This window comes from Petaurus breviceps, unplaced genomic scaffold, assembly GCF_028583685.1.
Source record: "Petaurus breviceps papuanus isolate PSGF00001 unplaced genomic scaffold, PetGlider_PUasm1.0 90763, whole genome shotgun sequence".
In the NCBI taxonomy this organism is placed as follows: Eukaryota; Metazoa; Chordata; class Mammalia; order Diprotodontia; family Petauridae; genus Petaurus; species Petaurus breviceps.
Genome location: NW_027187340.1, coordinates 4234477 through 4256057, shown reverse-complemented (window position 1 = coordinate 4256057; position 21581 = coordinate 4234477). Strand labels below are relative to the sequence as shown.

Below are 21581 nucleotides of genomic sequence, written 5' to 3'. Positions count from 1 at the left end.
CACACACACACACACACACACACACACACACACACACACACACACACACGGCCTGCAGCGGGAGGTGGGGGACTTCAACTGCTTTGTGTTTCTTTCGAAACAATGACCAGAGCCCAGCCCAAGAATGTGTGCTTTGGGGCTAGAGGAGCCGATTTCTTCCCCCTGTATTTCCCGGCCGAGTCATTAATACAACAAAGAAGGGTTACCAGGCAGTCTGGCCTCCAGACCCAGACCCATTCCTCGATCCCCGGGATTCTTCCGCTTCTCCTTCCCCTCCCCCACCACCTCACCCTCTTCTTTCTTTACTTCCTTCGACTGGCAACCGAAGAGGCGGCTTTGCGCCTCCTCAGATAGAGCTGCTATTGTGACCTTTTCGACTTAGGCAGCAAACTGAGGCTCGGAGCTGGGGTTGGGTCATATGGGAAGTCTGGGACTGGGAGGGTGGGGGGGAGGGGCGGAGGAAAAAAGCACACTGGAGACGGGGATTAAACCTCGGGAGGTGACTCTTGGAAATAGATAAAGGTTTGCAAACTCTTGCAGTTAAGACGGGAATTTTGTTTTGCTTGGGCTCTGATGGTTCATGGCATTAATTGCAAGCTCTAAAAGAGCTGAATTTATGATGGAGACCAAAGCGGGTAGTTTATAATTTATGAAGTTTTAAATGGATATGTGGAGAGTAGGGCAGGTTACTATAGGCCAAAGTTGCTACTCATATATGTTTGTAACCTTGTCTCAGTCTCTGTCTCTATCGCAATCTCTGTCTCTGTCCCTGTGCCGCCCCCCCCCTTCTTTTATTTGGCACAAATGGTAACATCACTGCTTGGGAAACATTCCTTTTAATAATTCTCTACCGCTCCCCTACTTCTCTCTTCCACCATCACTGCCCCCACTCTATACAGCGAGAGGAGAGAAGAAACCCAATTTACTTATCACATGATTCCTCACACCAATGACAGGAACTGGAAACTGAGAGATTTGCAAGCTTTGTTGGCCCTCTGAAATGCGCCGGGGTGCGGGGTTGGAGTGGTTGGAGGGAAGGGGATGAGAATCCCAATCTTCACCACCTAGATAGAGATCAGGGCAGGCTAACCAGTCCTGCAGGCCCCAAAACTGAAATCTGCTTTCTCTAGTATTATTTCCAATGACCAGGGCAGAGGGAAAAGTAGAGACGGCTAATAAACATGTATTTGCCTAGAGCCTGAATGCAAGAGGAAGCAATGATGTCAGCCAGGGCAGACACCATTTAAAATCTAATCCATGAAACCCTAAGCTGAAGATAACATTTGGGTCTTTGCAGATACCAGCAGACTCAGCAGATACTCATGTGGTTACATACCACCCTAGAAAACGCCTGTAGCAATGATGCATTATGTATTTTTATTATTACTTGTATGTAGAAGAGGAGATGAAGAAAATAGTGGGAGTCTAAACAACCTGACAATTCATCTATTTAATATTTAGCCAGTCCAGAAAGGTTAGTATAGTCCTTGAAAGGCAATGTCCTATTTCTGAGATTGCCTAATAGCTTTAAAAATTATTTCATTCTAGATAATCATAGATTCTGCCTATTGCTGCAGATTTTCATAGAAAACAATTTTAAGCCTTAAAGTGGGTAAAATATACCTTCATTTGAAGCTGTTTATTCTGTTGGTTTGTTTTTACACATCTATAACATGAATATTGAAATATATGATCCTGCTTGGATCAAATGAAATGAGGATACTTTTGTTTTCTCCAACCTAACATGCCATTTTCAAAACAGCACAAAGAAAGCAGGTAACTAAATATTATTTGGAGTCATTATTATTCAGCGAAACACAAACATCAAAAGAGAAACGATTGCTGTTCGACCAGAGGATGAGGAGTTAAAATATTTCCACACAACAAGCATTTCAACTCTTGTCACCAGGGGCTGGAGATAGGAGCTGCAGGATTTGTCAGACCCAATAGAGAGAGACGAGTCGGACGACTTCGCTGGAAATACTAAAGAACTGACCCTTATCTGGAGGCGTTTTCAAAGAACGCCCCTCAGAGAAGATGATGTCAATTATAATGGGCGCAGCCAACGATACTCAATGATATTTACAAAATGTTAGCAAACCCAAAATGCTATGGCGTCTTAGGTGGGGGGAAGGGAGAGGGGGAAAGCAAACGAGGTGTTTATGGTTTTCGGTTCCATTAGTGAAACTTTTATTATTTTACATTGTGAGTTAAGGTTTGTTTTCCTTAGAAATGAACCACTGGCTACTACAAAAGAGAACGAGGTGAATCGTGAACAGCATTATCTAAGTAAAAGCTTCTGGGCACATTTCCACAGGATTTATGGGTGGTGGGTTGTGGTTTGTTTTGTTTTGTTTTTTTCTGTGCCTTGTGTCTTTTCTTTGATTGTCAATTTTCTTTCAAAGTTCCATTTTTAAATATATTATTACTTAATGAACAAAAGTAAGCATAAACCTCCCAAATTGAAATGAAGTCTACAAAAAATCGATTTCTGCCTAGTAGAAAGACGACAGTAGAAACAACAAAGGAGAGAGGCAGCAGCATTGTGAGTCCTTTCCGGAAACCTCTAATGAAATCATCTCTATTAAAACGGCTCCTAATTCCTGCCATCTAGGGTTTTCCTTCTCTAGGTCCGAATAGCTGGAATGTCAGAAAGCAGCCCCCAGAAGGAGTTGGGGCTCTGGGTTCCCATTCGAAAGCATTCGCCAGCCTCAGAAGGGCTTTGTGTCCCAGTTTATCAGCAAGAAAATGGCAGCGTGATTTGCTCGAAAGGCTGCATTATCAAAACAGATACACTTCTAACTGAGAAACGTATTATTTTTATTCTAATTATTTGTTCAAATAGTACCGGACAAGTTGAAATTAATAAATCGTGTGTGGTGTGTGCTGTGTGTATTCAGAAAACGCAAAACCGCCTTTGCAAAATGCCACGGTTCTGTGCCACTCTATTAATGAATTACAATTTGCGGTCTTAATTAATCCTCACATAAACTACAAACACCAGCCACTGTTACAACTGTTCAAAACTACTCTCTCAACTAGGTTCAGACCAAGTAGACTAAATAGGTGAAACGTAGCCACCGCGGACCTGAATCGATCTCCCGAAGATACGCTGAATAAACTCTACAAATATACACATAAATACATTAAGACGAGGATAAATAATCCGTGATACAAAATGACTCGCTTAAAATAATAAATACATATCATTTAGTCCTATGCAGTCCTTACATTACCGAGGAATCATATAAATTAACGTCTCTGAAATAATCTTCGATGCAGGCAAGATCCCATTGCTCACACTTGGTCTAACAACCCCTCAGCATGACGCGCTGCTAATTCTAATTGATCTAAGACTTACCTTCCAGTACATCATTACCAGATTATTAGTCCCTTGGTTTGTAGTGTATTGCACTGTCATGCTCACAGAGGATCCTTTTAGTTGATTTATGGAGAGTTACCCCGAAGAAGGATCGGTTAGGGGAAGGGAGACCCATCCACAGCTAGACTATGGGCCCTTTGACTTACAGGGACCAGGGAACGTCAAAGGAGTGTTGAGGGGGAGGAAGAGGGGAAAACAGGCACACAAACAAACAAAAATGTTTCAAAAAGAAAAACAACAAACCCAAACCAAAGTGAGGTAATTCAAACGTGAGTCCGCCGCTGCAGCGCCCTCCGACAGGGCCGAAGCCCACTACAGATGCGTCAGTTTGGGGGCTTCTTGAATCCTTCCCTGAGACGTATGGTGAGACGTGAGATCTGTGTAGGTGGGGTGGGGGTCACACGGTCCGTGATGGTGGTTGCCCGGGATCTGGGCGGCGCAGCTGTAGTCCACGCTGGCCGACGAGGGGTGGGAGAGGTGGCCCAGGTTGAAGACTGGACCCGAGGCCGGCATGGAGTCGACAAAGTTCCCACCGACGTAGACCGGGCTGCCCTGTAGGTTGGCGTTGGCAAAACTCCCGTTGCTCTGCATGGGGTGGTGTTCGTACTCCGGCCCTGGGTATCGCTTCTGTTGTGGGAGGCAACTGCTGAGCGGCGCCGTGTAGGCGGCCAGGCCATACATGTTCTGCTGGGACTTGGCGAAGGAAGGGGGAGAGGGAGCATCGTAGCCCAGCCCCGGCACTGGGGGGAGCTGGCCTGAGTAGCCCACGTGGTTAGCCCCGCTCAGCGGAGGGCTACGCTCGGGAGACTGACCCACAGGCGAGTGCATGATGCCCTTGGCCTTCTGGTCCTTCTTGTATTTCATCCGTCGGTTCTGGAACCAGATCTTGATCTGACGCTCTGTGAGGTTGAGCAGGTTGGCCATCTCCACCCTTCGTGGGCGGCACAGGTAGCGGTTGAAATGAAATTCTTTCTCCAACTCCACCAGCTGCGCGCTTGTGTAAGCTGTACGGACGCGTTTGGACGCCGGGCCGGGAGGGCTCTTGTCCTCACAGCTCTCACCTGAGTTGAGGAAGGAGGAGAGAGAAATAGAAACAAGTGGGCGAGGGTAAGCCTCACACGAAGAGTTTGAGAGATTGAGGCACCTGAGGATAAGAAGAGAGTCCTGTCTTCCCCTTCTACCTCCTCCCACTCCTCCCCACAGTCACCACCATTCCCTGGGTTAGAAAGAGAGGTTAAGGTTAGAAGAAGGACCACGCAGGCCTCTAACCATTGAGTATATGACTTTAGTCTCTCACCATTCTCGTACCACCTGAAAATAGTATTTCCAAATACATTTTGTATCCTAGGGCATTATCCTGGGACGGCTTGTATGTCCAGATGTTTGAATTTGGAATAGAAATAACTGACAAGTTACACTTCACACTGCCAGTCCCTTCTTATCCCAGCTCTTCCTTGGCAGGGGGCCTCAAACCAGCCTTCTGAGTGTTGAATATTGTTGTGCTCACAAATGCAGAGAGGTGAGGCTATCTTGAACAAAGAAAGTTTCAGGCACTAGAGGACTAGGTTCCAAACTTCAACTGATCTGTAGATTCAGTAGAAACTCCACCGGAAGAACAGAAAAGTAGGAAAGCTATTCTTGGTCTTTAGGGAGACCCTTTTCTAGGGGGTGGGGGTAGGGATGGCATTTTAAATTATGCAGTTCCTCCAGGGAGCTGACTCACTCCAAATTACCACTGGTGAAGGTAGATACTAAAGGAGGGAGAGGAATGAGGGTATCAGTAGACACACACACACAAGAATGCCCAGAGATTACCCTTCTCCTTGGCAAAATAGGAGACAAAAGGATGATTGGGTGCTTCTTGAACCCTTTCTCAAGACTGGAGGGCAGGAAAAGAAGCTTGTTGGTTGATTGACCTCTCTTAGGGAGGAGAGAGCAGAAAGCAACAATAAAACTAGAAACCTGATACCAAGTCGGATTCATTGGCTTCCCGAATGCCTTGGTCCAGAAAACTAAGTGCACCCACCATTTGTAAGTCAAATTAAAGAAGACAGAACATCACAGAAGCCCAGTGAGTTGAGCACAGATCAAAAGAGGAATACTCTGACTTGCTCCTTTTCCTTTAAAAATGGCATGTCTTTCCTCTACCCCTCATCACTAGACTATCATCTCTTGACTCTGACTCATACATTTTTGTATCTACAACAGTGCTTACACTACCTTTAATGTAATAGACAGTAAATACTTGTTGGATTGACTTGAGCTGGAAGCCCTTTTCCTCAGTTCTATTTCTCTCATGACTCTTCCATGGATGAAGGAGTCACAGCATCTATGGCTGAGGCTCATACACCTCTTTCTCTATGAGCTAAGAAAACCAATTATTAAATTGTGTTGAGTAGTTTGGGGCCTATTTGACAAGGTTGGATGGGGTTGGGTTGATATGGGGACCATTCACTTGGGAGAACGGGATGAGATTCAATTAAATAATTCAACAGGCATCATTTCATCACCGACTGTGTGTAGAAGTGACTGACTAATAAATGTTGGTTTAAATCAATTCAATTCAAATAATTGAAGGAATAGAAATTTTCTGTTGCTCTGGGGGCAGGACTTAAGAACGACGACTTGCAATCATGGAGGTAGGTTTCTGCTCAAGGTAAAGAAACCCTTCTTACAATTATTAGAGTTGCCCAACAATAGAATGGACTTAAAGATAGTGAACTTCCAGGTATGAAGTGTTTGAGCAGAGGCTATATGTGAAAGGAGTATACTTGTCAAACATGTTGGAAAGGAGATTTCTGAATTTCATTGAAGAGCCTAATGGGACTATATGGTGTCTCAGGTGGATAGAATGTCTAACTATTAGTCTACCTTGGATAGAATGTCCTTGGATGGGAAGGGAGTCAGGTCAAGGGACCTCAGTGGGAAAGAACAAGTGGATCACTACCTGATGTGGTACAATTGCTCTTCTGCTTGGAGTTCTGCCGGGATTCCTTCATCCAGGGGAAGATCTGTTTGCTGATAGTAGCAGAGGAAGAGCCTGAGGCATTGGGGCCACCCTTGGCCTTCTTGGCTGGGGTAGCACCACCAGGATTTGTAGGTGAGGATGGGGGCAGTGTGGGTGGTGGGGGAGGTGGTGGTGGTGGTTGCTGATCTGTGCTCAAGCCAGGGGGCTGACTGCCACCCCCACCAGCCTGGCCACTCCCACCACCTGGACGCATGCAGCTACCATTGAGTTCCCCACTTTTGTGGGCTGGGGCACGGATTGGTGCTGAGCTCTGGATGGAGCAAGCAGAACCTGTGTAGTCAGCATCCAGGGCTGCAGGGGCAGCAGGGGTTGGGTAAGGCTGATGAGTGGACCCATAGCCATAAGTGTCAGCAGCCTTGCTGTAGCCATAACCCCCAAAGAGGCCCGTGTTCTCATAGTAGGCAGTCTTCTGCATTGTGCACTCCGGGATCTCTGGGGCCTGATGACCCGGCTCAAATAACATTGACTTCCACCGTCTCCTTCACTTCCACCTCCAGCTCCTACTGGCTTCTTGGATGAGCTATGGCTCAGCCCCAACCCAGGGGGCAACCTGCTGGGAAGAAATACAAGAGAACCCAATGGGACTGTCATTGGCAAGATAAGTCAGTATAGAACAGATACCACCCCCTCCCACTCCCAGTTGAGTCCCATTTCTATCATTTCACTTATACCTCCTTATGAAAGAAGGGGGGACAAGGGGAGAAATGCTGTATTGGGGGTCTTGTGGAATTCAGTTTGTTTAAACCCTTGTAATTTTTTTTCTTGAACTATGAACTATTCATTCTTTCTCTGTGTCTGTCTTTGTCTCTTTCCCTCTCTGGAAGGGACTTGCCTGTAGAGATGTTTTATCTTTCCTCCGACATACCAATTGGGCATTTCTCAAGTGATGTAGAAAAATAAAGGTGGATTTTCCATTGATAGTACTTCTACTATTAGATAAAGGAAGAGAAGACCCCATGAAACCCTTACAATGCCAAGATTTCCCAAGGAAAGTTATTTCTGAGTCTTGATCATTCATGGAGTCAAATGTAGTCATGTAAAGCTGACAAAATGAGGCCTCACAGGTTAGTAAGGAAGAAAAATAAGGGATAAAAGTCTGTTAGAACTCCTGAGATATACTCAGGATTACATCTAATCATTCTCTACCCCATCCACCCCCCAACAAAATCCTCTATTATTTCAGGTTTTATATCCTGTCTTTATATCATGAAATGGAGGTTCTATGGTGATGAATGAGGGGGTTGTGGGTCTAAAATTAGTGGTATGAGTAAGTATAGATAAATAGGAGATGGTTTTCAACATTTTTTATTATGATTTTATCCTAGATCTAGTCTATAAAGGAATGTGATTATCCACCTTCGCTTTGATATAGTCTCTGTCTCTCTCCCTCCCTCCCAGTCTCTGTCTCTGTTACAGTTGCTCTCTCTGTCTTCAACAAGAGAGCCACCCATGACATGATGGATGGAACAAGAATTAGAATCATCCTCCCCTCCCAAAAAAAGAGAAAATTCCACCCCTATTGTAACTCCGGACTTTTGATAGGGGTTTCTCTCCTCATCTTCTGCTCCCTCAGAAAGATTCCTAAGAAGTTAAAGTATAACTAATACTGTTCCAAAACTTTTGTTTGTATGATAAAGAAAATACATAGGTCAGCTCCCTTGCCTTAATTCATGATCAATTTCCTCAGCTCAAATCTTTGAGTCTCTTCTTTTCTTCGAAAATTCCCTAACTTCCATCTGGGCAGTTAAGATAACTTGAATTACTTATACAAGTTTCATTACTTATCATGTTTGAAGCATTTATTTGCCCCAAGAACTTCCTCAGTTTGTTTATTTCTTTGCCAATTCACTGCTTTAAGAGTCTAACAATTAAAAAACAATTAATTGAACTCTAAAAATTTGGAGTTATTAAAATTTGATTTTGACACACATCATGAATAGAATTACTCTCCATCTTAACGAAAGACAGACTAGCAAGAGCTCTTTACCTGATAGTTGGCTACTGTGAAAATGATACTAAGAAAGAAATACTTTTTGTGTCTGAATTTTCACTCTCAATACTTTCTTGACATTTATGCAGATAAACACATTCCAGTTTTCTCATGATAAGCAGCAGTTACCTACATATATCTAAAACAGTTGAATCTTTATCTACACATTTCTTTTTAATGTCTATATCTTGCCCTGAAAATTAAAGTAACTAAATAGTAAAATGACAGCTAATTTCTTAAATCATATGACCAATACAGGGTTATATAACTCATGGCTCCCTTGACAAAGAGTAGGAGTCAAAATGAGATTTGAGGAAGCCTTGGCTGAGCTTGAGATTATTCCTAAGACTCTTCTTTCCATTATTTAGAATCCAGGCACTTTAAGCATCTAAAGATTAATGGGAGAGATTCTGATCACCCAAAACTCAAGATCACTTCAAACTTTTCATACAGCCATTTCATCTAACAACTGCTGTAGCAACAACAACAAAGACAATATCCCCTTTACTTTTACAAGGTTCAGAAATAATTTATCTTCATATTTATCCTATAAGAACAGCAGTCAAATTAAACTAGCTGCTTAAGACAATCTCATGCCTTTAGGGGAAAGCAAGTATAATTATCTATCTATCTATCTATCTATCTATCTATCTATCTATCTATCTATCTATCCTATTATACACTCACAGACTGTTTGATATTAAATATCCATAAAATATTCCTAGAAGTGTTATGTGTAGGGGGCTTAAAAGTATAGAACTGGTGATGAATGGAGAGAACTCAAAAATTCAAAGTTCAGTGACTCCCATTGTCTTGAATTTTTTGAGTAATTCAATAAGTACCTGCAGATTGTATGTTTTCACTAGCAGTGTGCACAAATCCCCTACTTTTTATTGTGTAGGGCTTGTAGAAATCAGATAAAATACAGTGCTCTCAAAAAAGCTACCTCTTTAAAAACAAGAAAACGAGAATATTGCTGTGGAACTGTTTTTTTTTTTTTAACCCTATTTCTTTTCAGAAATCCCTACTCCTTGTGAACTCTGCTTGAACCTAAAAAGGAGGAATGGGTCATAAATCACTTGGACAATGGTCAACTGTTCAGTGGCTCATCTTTTGGACCCCCCCCCTTCAAGTTTTTTTTTTTTTCACCCTTTGGTACCTTAGTACATTTGGGCTCAGCACAAAAATGCCTGGGGTAAGACCATATATGGGGGAGGCACAGAAAAGCTGGGTTTCTGCAATCAGACTGCAGGCCGGGCCCAGGAGCACGACCCTGGAAAAAGGGTAGGAGGCTAAAGCCGAATGAACCTTTGCCATATGTTGCAGCCAATAAAGCCAGTGTGACCCACCCGTCCAGTTTCTGACTCCAGGCTACCCAGTCCTAAGCAAAGTCCTCCAACCCAGAAATGGGCCGTGTGCCCTTTCTCCCTGTTCCCAGGGAAGCGCTAGCCTGCTCGGTAGCTCCAGCCCTTTGGGAAGTCAGACTGAAGACAAGGAATGCGGCAGGAATGTGGCGCCAAACGGTCACCCACGCACCCACGTGCAAAAATACAACAAACTTTTCTCTTGACAAGTTCCCGGCCTCCCAATTGCGTTCGATCCGACGTCCAAACATATTCATATGAAGCAGCCCGGTACTAATACTTGCTCACTACACTTAATTCTGTTGGGGATCAATACCTAATATGATACCGAATAAATAAAAGGCAGTCAGAGCGGCCAGTGGATGGGGTTATTAAGCAGCCGGAGCTCTGGCGGTGCATATCAATGCACCTGTCATTGCGCCTTGTAACAAAATTTATGACTGCTAGTACGACGGGCAGTAAACGCTTCAGTAAGGAATGAAAAGGAAAACACTTCCCAAGCCCTCTCGCACTTTTCAGAAGTGTAAAACAGCCTCCGCGTAGGAGGGAGACCAGCAAAAGAATTCCCGACGCCGCACTTTTCCCAGCTTGGCCAACTGGAAGGGGAGATCTATATAAAGTGGGCCGCTCCGTTCCCCTTAGCTCTCCTGCGCCAGGACTCAGACCACATCCTCCCAGGGCCCAGGGGCTGTTGTTTAGCCTTTATTTCTCTCCAAGAAGGAAGAGCACTGTTTTCTACAGGGCACTTTGGGACGGAAAAGGTTCAGGGTACCTAACGGATACTACTCTAGCCCTGCACCTCGCCTCACCCAGAGGAACTCCAAGACATGGACTTTTATTTGTGGTGCAGTTGGAAGGGGGGGGGGGGTTGGGATGTAGAGGAAGGGGAGACAATCGATGGGATTTGACAAGAGCCGCCATTGTTAGTAAATTACGTTCTTGTTATAAATTCCATGTAGGTCTAGTGAGAAGTGGGGGTGGCATATTGGTTCCTTCTGTTTCTCTTTAAATAATCTACAGACCATAGGCTGCTCACCCTCTGCTTTTGATAAACAGGGATTAGGAAGTCTACCATTCATATTTCTTTTCTTGAACGTATATATTCCATGAATCTGGTGTGTGGCTATACATGGCCTTCTCGAGGGAGTCTACTCCCCTACCCCCACCGCCATCCCCGTTAGAGTTGCCTACCATTTCCAGGTCTTCAATTTTTCTCCTTGCAATTTCAATCCGTAAAGGTTTATTGTTTTATAAGGCAACATGTTTAGATGTTCTCAAGTACTTTTTCCCACTCTACCCTGTGACTGCTTGTAAGCAATAGCAATTCCTGGGTTAGCGGTTTTTAAATCACACTTATTTATATCAGATAACTCAATACCATAACAGCGCATGTAAGGCACTAGGACTAAACCCATTAAGTAGCAATATATCTTAAGACTGGTGATTGGTTATCAAAGAATGCCGCAGTTCACACAGAGATGATAAACTCCAAAGTTTGCTTTTTGTTTTAGGTCTGTGATGTAGGAATTCTTGTGTAACGTCCCTGAGTGGCAAGGTAGGTGGAAAATATGTGGAATTAAAGAAAACACTCACCACAATTACGTTTTTTCCCCTTGAATTTTGTCTTTAACTCTTTTTGTAGGGTCTTCAGGTTTCTCTTGATAATCCGTGGAGGAGGATCTGGAACAGAATGGAAAACTCTCAGCGTAAGCTCTCTCCTCTGCGCACTTACACACAAATGTGTCCGAGAACCTTTTCTCCCCCTTTAAGAGCTTCATAATCAATGTATAACGTGTATACCGTTCTAGCCCTATTTCAGAAGGACAGCTTTCAGCGGATGAAGAGAATTTGTTGGGTCTGGTGATGAATATAAAACTAAATCCTTTCCCACAGAGTACCTTGGCTGGAGGGAAGGACTGGAGGACAAACTTTTACCGTGGCCTTGTAGATTTGTTCAAACAATGAAAGTCCAGGGCATAGAGGGAAGAAATCTGGAAGTTCTGAGAACAAAAATCCTCAGGTTCCATCACCCTCCCAAATCAGGGGTGCGGAGGAAAAAAAAAACGGCACCCTCTCTCTTCTTCCCATCCCCCTCCCTCAAAGCCAGACTGCTGGAATAGATGCCTAACTTTCATGGAGGCCTAGGGCTAACCGTAGTCCCAGGTGAAGAAAGGAGCTTTGTGAGTGTATGCTAACCTCTGGGAGCAGAAATGTGAAAGAATAGATGTACTTGGAAGGGAACTTTGAGGTGGGGAATGGGCAGAGTTGGAGACCCATAGCTGGAAGGCGTGGGGGGTAGGGATGGAAAGTGGCTTACGCCTACCCTGGGCCAAAAGATAAAACAACTGCTGAGCTCTCCAGTGCCCCCATCACTCCCCTGAGGAGGCAGAGAGAAAAAAGAATGGAAATTTACTAGCAAGACCCCAGACGCCATTACCCGGGACTCGTACATGATGTATAGAGGTGACTATCTTAGGTCTATCATAATAAACAAAGCCCCAGCTCTCTTGCCCACATCCACTCAACTCCTGGGCTTCAGTTTGGCGGGAAACACCCTAAGAAATGAGAATCGCTCACAAACATATGAACTGTGCAAACAGACCACCCTGACACTACCGCCCACTGAAACCTCGAGCTTGAGGGGTGAAGGGAATCTGATAAAACAAGGTGAAAGGAGGGATCAAAAATTCCCCCTCTAGTTCTCGCTTCTGTAATTTGTTGACAATGCTTTGAAAACATTAACCACGCAAGGAATAACACACACACACACACACACACACACACACACAGCATCCCGGCCATTATAAAGACAAGATCTCACAACCGTAAGCCTTTGAAATGACCTTTGGCTCGCGTAGCAATAACTCACCCCTTAATGAACACCCAACGGAAGCGCCTCCAAGAGAACCCAACACCACGGGGCTCCCAACTTTGCCACCAATTCCTCTAGGTCCTTAGCTAATGCCAGTAGGCTTCAGCCTGCCTTCCTTCGACAAATAACTTGACTTGGGGCTGGTCACAGGAAGAACAAACGGGAATTTGGAGGAGAAAGGGGAGATGGGCGTCTAAGGCGCCAACCTCCCCCAGGTCCTTAATCTTGGGCCTGTCCCAATAGCGTCTTATAGAATATATTCACGTGGGCGTACGTCAACTTTAAGTGCTTTATTATTTTTTCTTTTTCTTTTTTTTTTTTTGAAATGGGGTTCATTAAGACCAGTAGTCTTTCCAGAAGAAGACATTGAATGCTGAAAGGCGGTCAAACTCTCTCCCGATTCCAGCCGCAAGAGATCCCAGCACATTACTCAATTGTCCCTCTCTAAAAACAAAACAAAAGAACCCCAAATCCTTCTTTCGTCTTCATTCCCCCCTTAAAATCAGCGGTTGACTAACTGGGTAAGTTTTCATTTTGTATTTAATTAGTTATAGACGTGGGATCCCCATGGCCCACCTTTGGGCTCTCCGAAGTAGATGGTGATCTAGTTTAGTCTTAGGGAAGGCGAAGGCTAAGACTAGACAAAGTTGACCAAAGTCTAGACTTCAAGCACCCAGCACCTCAATACCCATCTCCCCACCATCTCTCTTCCGGCCCACCCACCGATGGAGAAGGTCCCAACTTGGTGATCACAAAAGCTCAGATGCTCCTAGCACTGGCTGTACACAATCTGACTGTAGCATCCTTTCCAAAAACAAGACGTGGAAGCCCGAACCCAAAGTTGTCAGGAGACAACTCCCGTCCCTAGCTCCTAAACCCCCTCCTCCAGTTCTCAATCCCACCCTCCCCGAGAAAATCTTTGGGATTACTCAGGCATAGACCCGATCCTGGCATTATTGAAATTTTCGGTGAAGTTATAAGTGACTGCTTCTATGGGGCCAAATGAAATGCTGGTGGCGGTAATTGGATTCAGCTGACTAACTTGGCAGCCTCACAGCTCCAAGGCATAGAGCTAAGAAAAATGTCCAGCGCCTTTAAGTTCTGATCGAGCCAGGCACATGCAATTGACAAAACAACTTTGTTGTCTCCTCTGATTGCTGCAAAGGGCTGGAGGGGACGAACCTAGAAGGGTATCACCTGAAAAGCTCTTTCACCCCCTTGGAGTCTGGGCCACTGGGTTCCGAGACACCTCCTCAGTTTTTGCTGGAGACACTTTTAATTCCGAGGGAAAACAGATGAGCTCCCTCCTCCACCTATATAATTGGATCCTAAATCGCCTTCTCAGCCAAAGGGGGTCCTATCTACCCTCGATCCACAGAGGAAACCCTAGAGGAGAAGCCCCAAAGATGGTTTCAGGGTTTTGTCTGAAGCTGGGAACCAAAGAATAGTCTAATAGTCTTCAAGTAGACAAAGGCTAGGGTGGTGGTGAAAAGAAATATATAAATTTGTATTTAGTCTAGTTACTTTTAGAAAGCAGTGAAATGGGAAGAGGAGGGAGAGACCCAGAATCACCTAAAACCTCTGTGAAGATAGTAGCCACTATTGAAATTGCTAAAAGAAAAGATTATAATCCATTTTTTAAAAGAACTTCTTGGCTTACATTATGTTATGCTCTTGAACATGTTGGGGGAGGGGTAGAGAAAAGACTTTGCTAGCAATTTCGTATAAAAAGAGAAATATTAACCCAACAGCTGAGAAAAAGGAAAGTCCAACCCATGCATGTGGAGAGGTTTAAAGAACAATGCACAGAGGCTACATTGCCACTGAGTTTATTTTAAATACATATAAATCAACCTTCTTGCACCCTGCCCAACAGCCCAAGACAAGGAATTAATATGACATTCCATCTTACTTTGGCAGTGACAGCCTAAAAAAAAAAAAGTTTCTTTTTTTTATTTACTTCATTTTCAAACTCTTCTCAGAAGTACAGATTGACCCCAAATCCAGTTTCCCTCCAGTTTCCCCCAATCCCTCCCCTAAATTCAACCCCCTCCCCTCCAAACCCGCCACCCCACCAGCCAGCCTAAGAAGGAGGCGAATATCTTCTCCTAACCTTTGGGAACCCGGGGAGCTTCCCCACAAAGTGCATCTCATTACGATTAATCATCGTCCTCGATGTATATGTATAAGTGTATATAGGTCTATGCGGGCTGGCTAACAAATTGGCAATAATCAAGATCACAGATTACACAAAATAAATCATATTTAGTATCTCGCTAAAGGCAGCGGCGTGCGGCCCTGTGCTCAAAGGTTTCCATTTGTTTGTCATGCAATTGCTTACCTGAGTCTCAATTTATCATAAACCTGGTCTCCTCAGTCTCAATAAGTGCGCCTGCAGTTGTGAGAATATATCCTTCACCCTTTGTCTGAAGACAATACTGTCCTAAACCTGATCTTGCGGCTTTACAGACATTTCCATATACCCATGCAGACAGTATTCCCGATAGAATGGAACCAGGCTGAGGTTCAACGACCAATAAAGGCAGGAAGAATGGAGTTCTCAACGTGGGATTCAAACCCCTTTCCCAGAGCCATCCGCCGCCCTCCGGCGCTGAGGCTGCCTCGGGTGCCTATCACCCACCCCCTCTCCTCTACCCCCCAGTCTGGGTTTGTTTTGATTTCTGAACGTGGCCCTCTATGAATTTGGAGCGAGCCCCAGAAACCCCCTCACGATCGGAAAATACAAGCGCTGCCTTAAAACGCGAAGCATATTTGTTCACGTGATCCCGAGAGCAGATTGTTCTGATTGAAGCTGAAACTTTCACGTTGTCCATCCCCGGAGCACGGGCATGGCTGGGGGGCTGGGGTGGGCTTGGTGGAAGGAGGAGGGTCTCAGGAGGTGGTGGGCGCGCAAGCACCCCGCCTGGCTCCAATCCCTGGGGTGGGGGTGGGGTGGGGGGAGACGAGTAAGAGGAGAGCACCTTAACCACCTTGCAACTTTCCGAATGACCCCAGCTCCCTTTTGAGGGACAGGAACCAGCTAGTTGGGGTAGAGGGAGAGATCCTTCTGTCCCTGGCCACTCAGGTCCCTTGGGCCAAAGGGGCCTGTTGGGTTCCAACGTTTTCAAGCCTGTTTCTTCCCCGAGAAATAGAAGGGGGCCGAACAGAACCCAGGCTTAGAGAGCTTGCCCCAAGCCGACTCTCCTGCGACACAGACGCCCAGCCATCCCGATGGCTTGCATTGTGTTTACTACGTCGCTTCTCTCCCTCTCTTCCTTGTGGGTAAAACAAACACATAGGGTATTAATTAATTTGAATGGCAGTTTTGCCAGACCTTGCTGATCAAATAAATGATTAATCCGCCACTGGTGGGATGGGGAGAAGAGAAGAGAGGTTTAATTCTGAGATGGTGGGGGTGGGGGTAGAGGAGAGACGAATCTGCACCCAGCAGCAACACCAAGAGTGCTTAGATTGAAATGTTTCTCTTAGAAACACCCTTCCCAAGTCTTCTCTTTTTCCTCCTCCTTCTTCCTCTCTTTCTTTCCTATTTCCCCCATGTCCAGGGGAGATTTCTTGAAGTAGCAAAGATTGAAGAGCCCTCAAGAAAAGCGTGATGTGGGGGCTAAGACAAGCCGTTCCCCGGGGGTGGGTGCGTGTGACTAATGTGTACTGTTTATCTACAGAGAGTCTGAACTTCTCGAGCCCTCTCCCCGAATATCTTCATCTTCTTTGTTTCGGGTTTGTCGGTAGCTGAAGCCCCCAGAGCCAGGGGCAATGGTTGGTGTCTGTCCTCAGGTCCCTTCCCGAGCCCCAGCCCGAGGCCTGACAGTAATGTATGGCCTTACCTTCCGAACTAGAAGTGGATTGTAACATTTATCTAAATTACATTGCTTTCTATGACTTTGCAAGTCAGTTATAAAAAGATTGGGGTCCAATTATGGAAGGATAATAGGTTCCGTGTAAATAATTGTTAGCCGATTGTTCTTGTTGGCTTGTTTGTTTGTTTTTTCTTCCCACGATTTGCTCTCTCTCTCTCTCTCTCTCTTTTGAGGAGGAGGGGGAAAAGGGTGGTTTTAAACCACCCACTGAAAAAGGTGTTGTGGACTCTGCTTTCAAATATAAATGCCTAGGAAGAAAAGACTTTCTGTGTGTATTATTTTCTGCCAGCCCTTGACCGACAGACGAATCTGTGTTTATTCACCTAATCACCTACACACAGACATGTATGAAGCATATATTATAATCCATTCCATACACATCTACTACACACTGTATTTATTTATTGTAGACAAAGATATACACACATGTGCTGCCTCAGTCCATCTCTTACATGCAAATGCTTATGAATTTCAAGTCTGATATCTATATTTCAATGAATATTCCTCTTCTAGGGATGTGTACTTTGAACATACATACATGATACAGAAATGGGACAAAGTAGAAAAGGCGCAGGAATTACCTCCCTCCCTTTAAATATTTTTTTTTAATTAGGAAAAACAGTTTTCTGCTAAGTGGAAATAGAGGAGGCAACAACCAGCACCCACCATACCAAAAGTGGAGGGGGAGAGGAAAAGGAAAAAAAAATGTTTCTTTAAATCGTCCAGGAGCCTCTCTTCTTTTGTTTAACTTGGTGAACATCTTCTCAAAGTGATCTTTCTTCCTGAGTTTTCTTTCTGGACCCTGTAGATGGGTCCAAAGCCATCTTCTCCTCACCCTCACCAACTCCCAGTCTTTCTGGAGTGGAGCAGGAGCAGACGGGGAGCAAGTGTTAATCCCTATTCGGAAAGGGAGGGCGGCTTTGCAGGGAATTTGTCTCAAGGAAAGGATCTAAGACTTCTTCAATCGGAGCATATGTTCATAGAGCAATAAAACGGAAAGATTTACAGTCCTCGCCCGGCCCCCAACAGCCTCGCACCCTTTCAGGAATTACTTACGATGATTTATCACAACAACCCAGGCAATTGTCAAACTGATAAAATATCCCGAGCCCGGTGCCCGAGCAGCCCCGTTCTTGGGAGAGTGGTGGGATGGGGGGGGGGGGGCGCCTGAAGTCCAATGGGGCATTTTGCAATGTTTCCCCCTCTGGACCTAAAAAAGGAAAGTCGGGTAGTTAAGAAGGGGGGTGTTGGGGGGGGGATAAAGGGGAAAGTAAATCCACATTGAAAAAAATATTTGAGCAGCTCTTGATAAGGACCAAATCTGTGCCTGAGTCACCAGCAAAACACATAAACATTTGTCATGTTTGAATAATTGAATTAATGTGTTATTGTTTGAAAGTATAATTCATAACGGGGAAAACTTTGTCTCCATTTTGCCAGAAAAAAAAATCCACCAACACACGTATTAAAAAAAAAAAAAAAAGAAAACACCAACAACCCACGGAAGTCATAAAAACTCCCAGGGAGGTATCTGAAACAGGACTCCTTCGAAAGCTCAATTAAAGAGAATTCCAAAGCACTAACTGGAGAACTTGCTCTGGCAGAGGAAAAGCTAGGCTTTGCTGGGACTGAATAGGTGCTTATCTCCCAAGCCCTCTTTGAAAGGTTTAAGAAAATGAGGGGATAAATGGAGGGGGAGAGGAGAGGTGAAACACCGGGCCCAAGGGAGAAGCAGCATTGCCTCCCAAAAGAAGGTAGCTTAAAAAAAAAAAAAAACTAAAATTATTTGTGAAGAGGACAAAGTGTCTTCTTTTTCTCCAGACCCTCTCCCCTCTTGTTCCCTCATGACTCCTCTAAGTAGGCTTTCTGTCTCCCAGAGATAGTCAGATTTCCAGCACGAAAAAAGAAAGATCTTTCCTGCTTCACTCTATTTTCTTTCTCCCGTTCTGGAAAATTGAGAGAAAAAGACAGAAGAGCAAAAAGATGCCTAGCTTGAGTGAGGAAAACAGTAGTGCCTAAATTGGGAGGATGAGGGGGGAGAGAAACAACTCGGAAATCATTATCTCTTGGTTAAAACCTGCCTTGGGTAAAATTTCAACTCGATTTTATAGCCTTCTATTATGACGCAAAGAAAAATTTACGACCCTCGCTTGAAAAGAGGTCCGGGGCCTTTTCTCACCAGTTTAAGAATAGGCAGCAGATGCCCTGACAGCGAGCATTGTTCCCAGTTACACCAGTAAATCTAAGCCCCATTTCAGCATACATGCAAACCCCACAGCCTTGCCATTTTCTTTACAACTCCTGCTATCGCCAAGCAAAACGTGCGCGTACACACACATGCACACATACAGAGCCTCTGGCCGCTCTCAGCAATTTTTCATAAGTGCAAAGCTTTTCTGAATCAAAGGTCACTATATAAGCCTCTAACAACTTCTCACTGTCGTACGGTTCCAAATCAGGAAGCCAAGGGAACTATTTGTCAACCCCCCTGACAGCTAAGTTCATTAAGGATTTAAATCCGAAGAAATAAAAGTAGTAAAATGTTTACATACCGAGCTGCTCTTTCTCGCCTGCTACAGAGGGTTAGGTGTGCAGAGAAAGAGTCCGCTCCCTCCCTTTGTATATTATATTCTTGGGATCTCTTCAGTTTTCAAGTCTGATAGAGTCCTTTGCTTGGCAGATTAATGACGAGTCCGTGTTTCTTAAGGGACGTGCTGAATTAATTATTTCGCAAATCACGTGGTCGGGACTTGTAGAAATCTATTCTTATCATCTTCCTTGCACTTTGAAAATTCTCCCCGTTATGAATGGCCCTCCCTAGGCTGCTGGTGATCCCTACGATCGCCCAGTTCAGGGGAAAGGGCTGACAAACATGGCCGTTGAAGGCTGTGTGGAAGGGCTCTGCTGGGAAGGTCCTGCCTTACTGTACTGTACAGTGAGTGGTGTTTGCTGTTGACTCTGCTTTTCCTCCCTATTCTTTCCTTAACGACTAGTGGTGATATAATATACAGAATTTTATTGATGTATTGGTAGTAACAGGAGGAGCCATTAAACAGAAGACGGTCAAAGTATAATCATAAAATGTGTCTGAATATTTAAACTTATGTCTGTGCACTTATAAATACACATGTACACGCGTCTCTGGCGAGCCCTTCCATATATTAAGCACACATGTCTTATTTTATGCGTTGTGCTCATTCCGTGTCTCGAGCAAGCCCCATCTATTTTTGGACTCCTGCCTTGGCTACTCTTCAAGGAAAGACAAGTCAAATATGAAAAATACCCTCGATAAAAATAGCGCCCGCCACTTTTTATAGCAAGGCGTGTTTTTTGTTGTCTATGAAACTGCTATCACAAGGGAGATAGGAGGGGCCAGGGGCTGGACTGAGCAGTCCCAGAAAAGTTTAAGCATTCCAAAATTTTTAGTTTAAGAGGTTCTGCTTAAAAGCAATTAATGTACCCAAGCCTGCTAGTGGTTTAGGGTTTTTTTGGGGGGGGGGGGGGGGGGGGAAAAAAATAGTCTCTTCCTTCTAATTGTCAATTAACAGATTGATCTCACCATCCACCTCAGAATGCAGTGCTCTGTGGGGCTCCAAGGTTCAAGAGAAAGGTGGGGGTGGAGAGGAGTGCTTTCCTGACTGTAATCAGGTAGGAAACCAGTCCTTTAGCATGAGCTTGTCAATTATTCCCAAAAGAAAATAATAGACAGTATCCTGATAGACTTATTCTAACCTAAGGCTCTTCCTCAGCAGTAATAATCCAATCAACATGTTTTGTCAGTTGCTTAAAAGTAGTTTGGTGAAGAGGAGCGTCAGGGGAGGTGAGAAGGGACTTTTTAAGGGTGTACTTTGGTATTCTATCAAAAAAAATTTTAAAAAGCAAAATTAAGGTAAACCTAGTTTACCTCCCCTATCCCCATAATTGTATCATTTGGGGGGGAATGACAAGTAAATAAGTATGCAAATAAACAAGCAATTAAACAAGCAAGCAAACAAATGTTGAGATAACTCTTTCAAGACTTACAAAGACTGCTTCTGTCAAGGCAACAAACAGAATAGGTTTCTCTACACCTTTTATTATTTCAAATATATATGAACAAATTACATCAAAACTACAGGCAACAATTAGTATAAATAATACTTTAATCAGTGGCAGCAAAACCATTGGTAGATTCTATAAAAGCATCTTATGTGGACAGATATCATGTTGCTTGACGATGTCATAACAAAAGGCTGTAATATTATAAAGTGGGATGTCTGAGGAGCAGTCTCTTCAAGAAAACATTCCTCTTCCACCTTCAGTCACAGAGCCACCCCCACCAGAGTTAAAAAAAAAAAAACATAAACAAAACAAACACTTCTGGCTCATATTTTCTGGAACAAAATGGAAAAAAAAAATAATAGCAAATGGGCCATGGAGCTCATTTTTGTCGAGCTTCCCTTTCAGCAGGAACCCAGATGGAACTCTCCTGTCGCTCCCTTTGGCTGGAACCACAGAGAGGGTTTCCTGAGGCCACTGGCCTAGTGTGGCCCTCTTCCAACAAGCCCAAATGGACCCTTGATCCCAAGATGAATTTAAGAGTTGGGTCTGCCCTCACATCCATCCAGTATATATTAACATTTCAAAAGCCCATCACTTGAGCCATACAAGGAAAGTTGAGACTTATAAACAAAGGGGTTGCTTCTTTGATTAAGTTACTTTCCAGAGTATTAGCTCTAAGTAAGAGAAGGAGTCTTGGCTTTTTTCCAAGAAAACATACTCGTGTGCTTTCTCAGCCAGAGCAAGGGAGAGTTGAGTTAAGCAATTGTGACATTTGGTCGAAAGCTGGGGCTAAGTAACCTGAACTTCCGAGGGGGTGGGGGGAAGCTCTCTGTAGCTGGACATCATGCAAAATAGACATTTCATGGAAAATCTTCAACATATTCAGGGATGTGAATTTCAGGGAATAGTGAGAGCAATGCCCAATTTGCCTAAGGAAAAATCATTACAAATGCCAAATCCAAATGGTCTCCATGTCAGAAGAGAGAGAGAGAGAGAGAGAGAGAGAGAGAGAGAGAGAGAGAGAGA

At 44.3% G+C, this 21581-nt stretch overlaps 2 protein-coding genes and 1 long non-coding RNA gene across 4 annotated transcripts in view; 1 reads left to right on the top strand and 2 right to left on the bottom strand.

Annotated features, from left to right (window-relative positions):
* The window catches only part of LOC138146526 (uncharacterized), a 25172-nt gene extending 13629 nt beyond the window's left edge, over window positions 1–11543 (top strand). The window contains exons 3-4 of one of the 2 annotated variants that reach the window (XR_011164511.1): window positions 11276–11319; window positions 11407–11543. This is a non-coding gene — a long non-coding RNA (uncharacterized lncRNA). Of the gene's footprint in view, window positions 1–1909; window positions 2046–11275; window positions 11320–11406 lie in introns of those variants that run through there. The other variant, XR_011164510.1, reaches the window with a different exon arrangement.
* On the bottom strand, window positions 2167–6880 carry HOXD3 (homeobox D3). The gene is made up of 2 exons (XM_069068460.1): window positions 6330–6880; window positions 2167–4443 (listed from the first exon to the last, which is right to left on the bottom strand). Exons 1-2 carry the CDS (start codon window positions 6871–6873, stop codon window positions 3695–3697), a joined length of 1293 nt encoding a protein of 430 aa, XP_068924561.1. The 5' UTR covers window positions 6874–6880; the 3' UTR covers window positions 2167–3694.
* Window positions 6948–21581, bottom strand: part of HOXD4 (homeobox D4) — a 36082-nt gene continuing 21448 nt past the window's right edge. The window contains exons 5-6 of the transcript XR_011164509.1: window positions 11358–11444; window positions 6948–6963 (exon numbers count right to left, since the gene is read on the bottom strand). The gene's annotated coding sequence lies outside the window, so the exon portion shown is untranslated. The remainder of the gene's footprint in view (window positions 6964–11357; window positions 11445–21581) is intronic.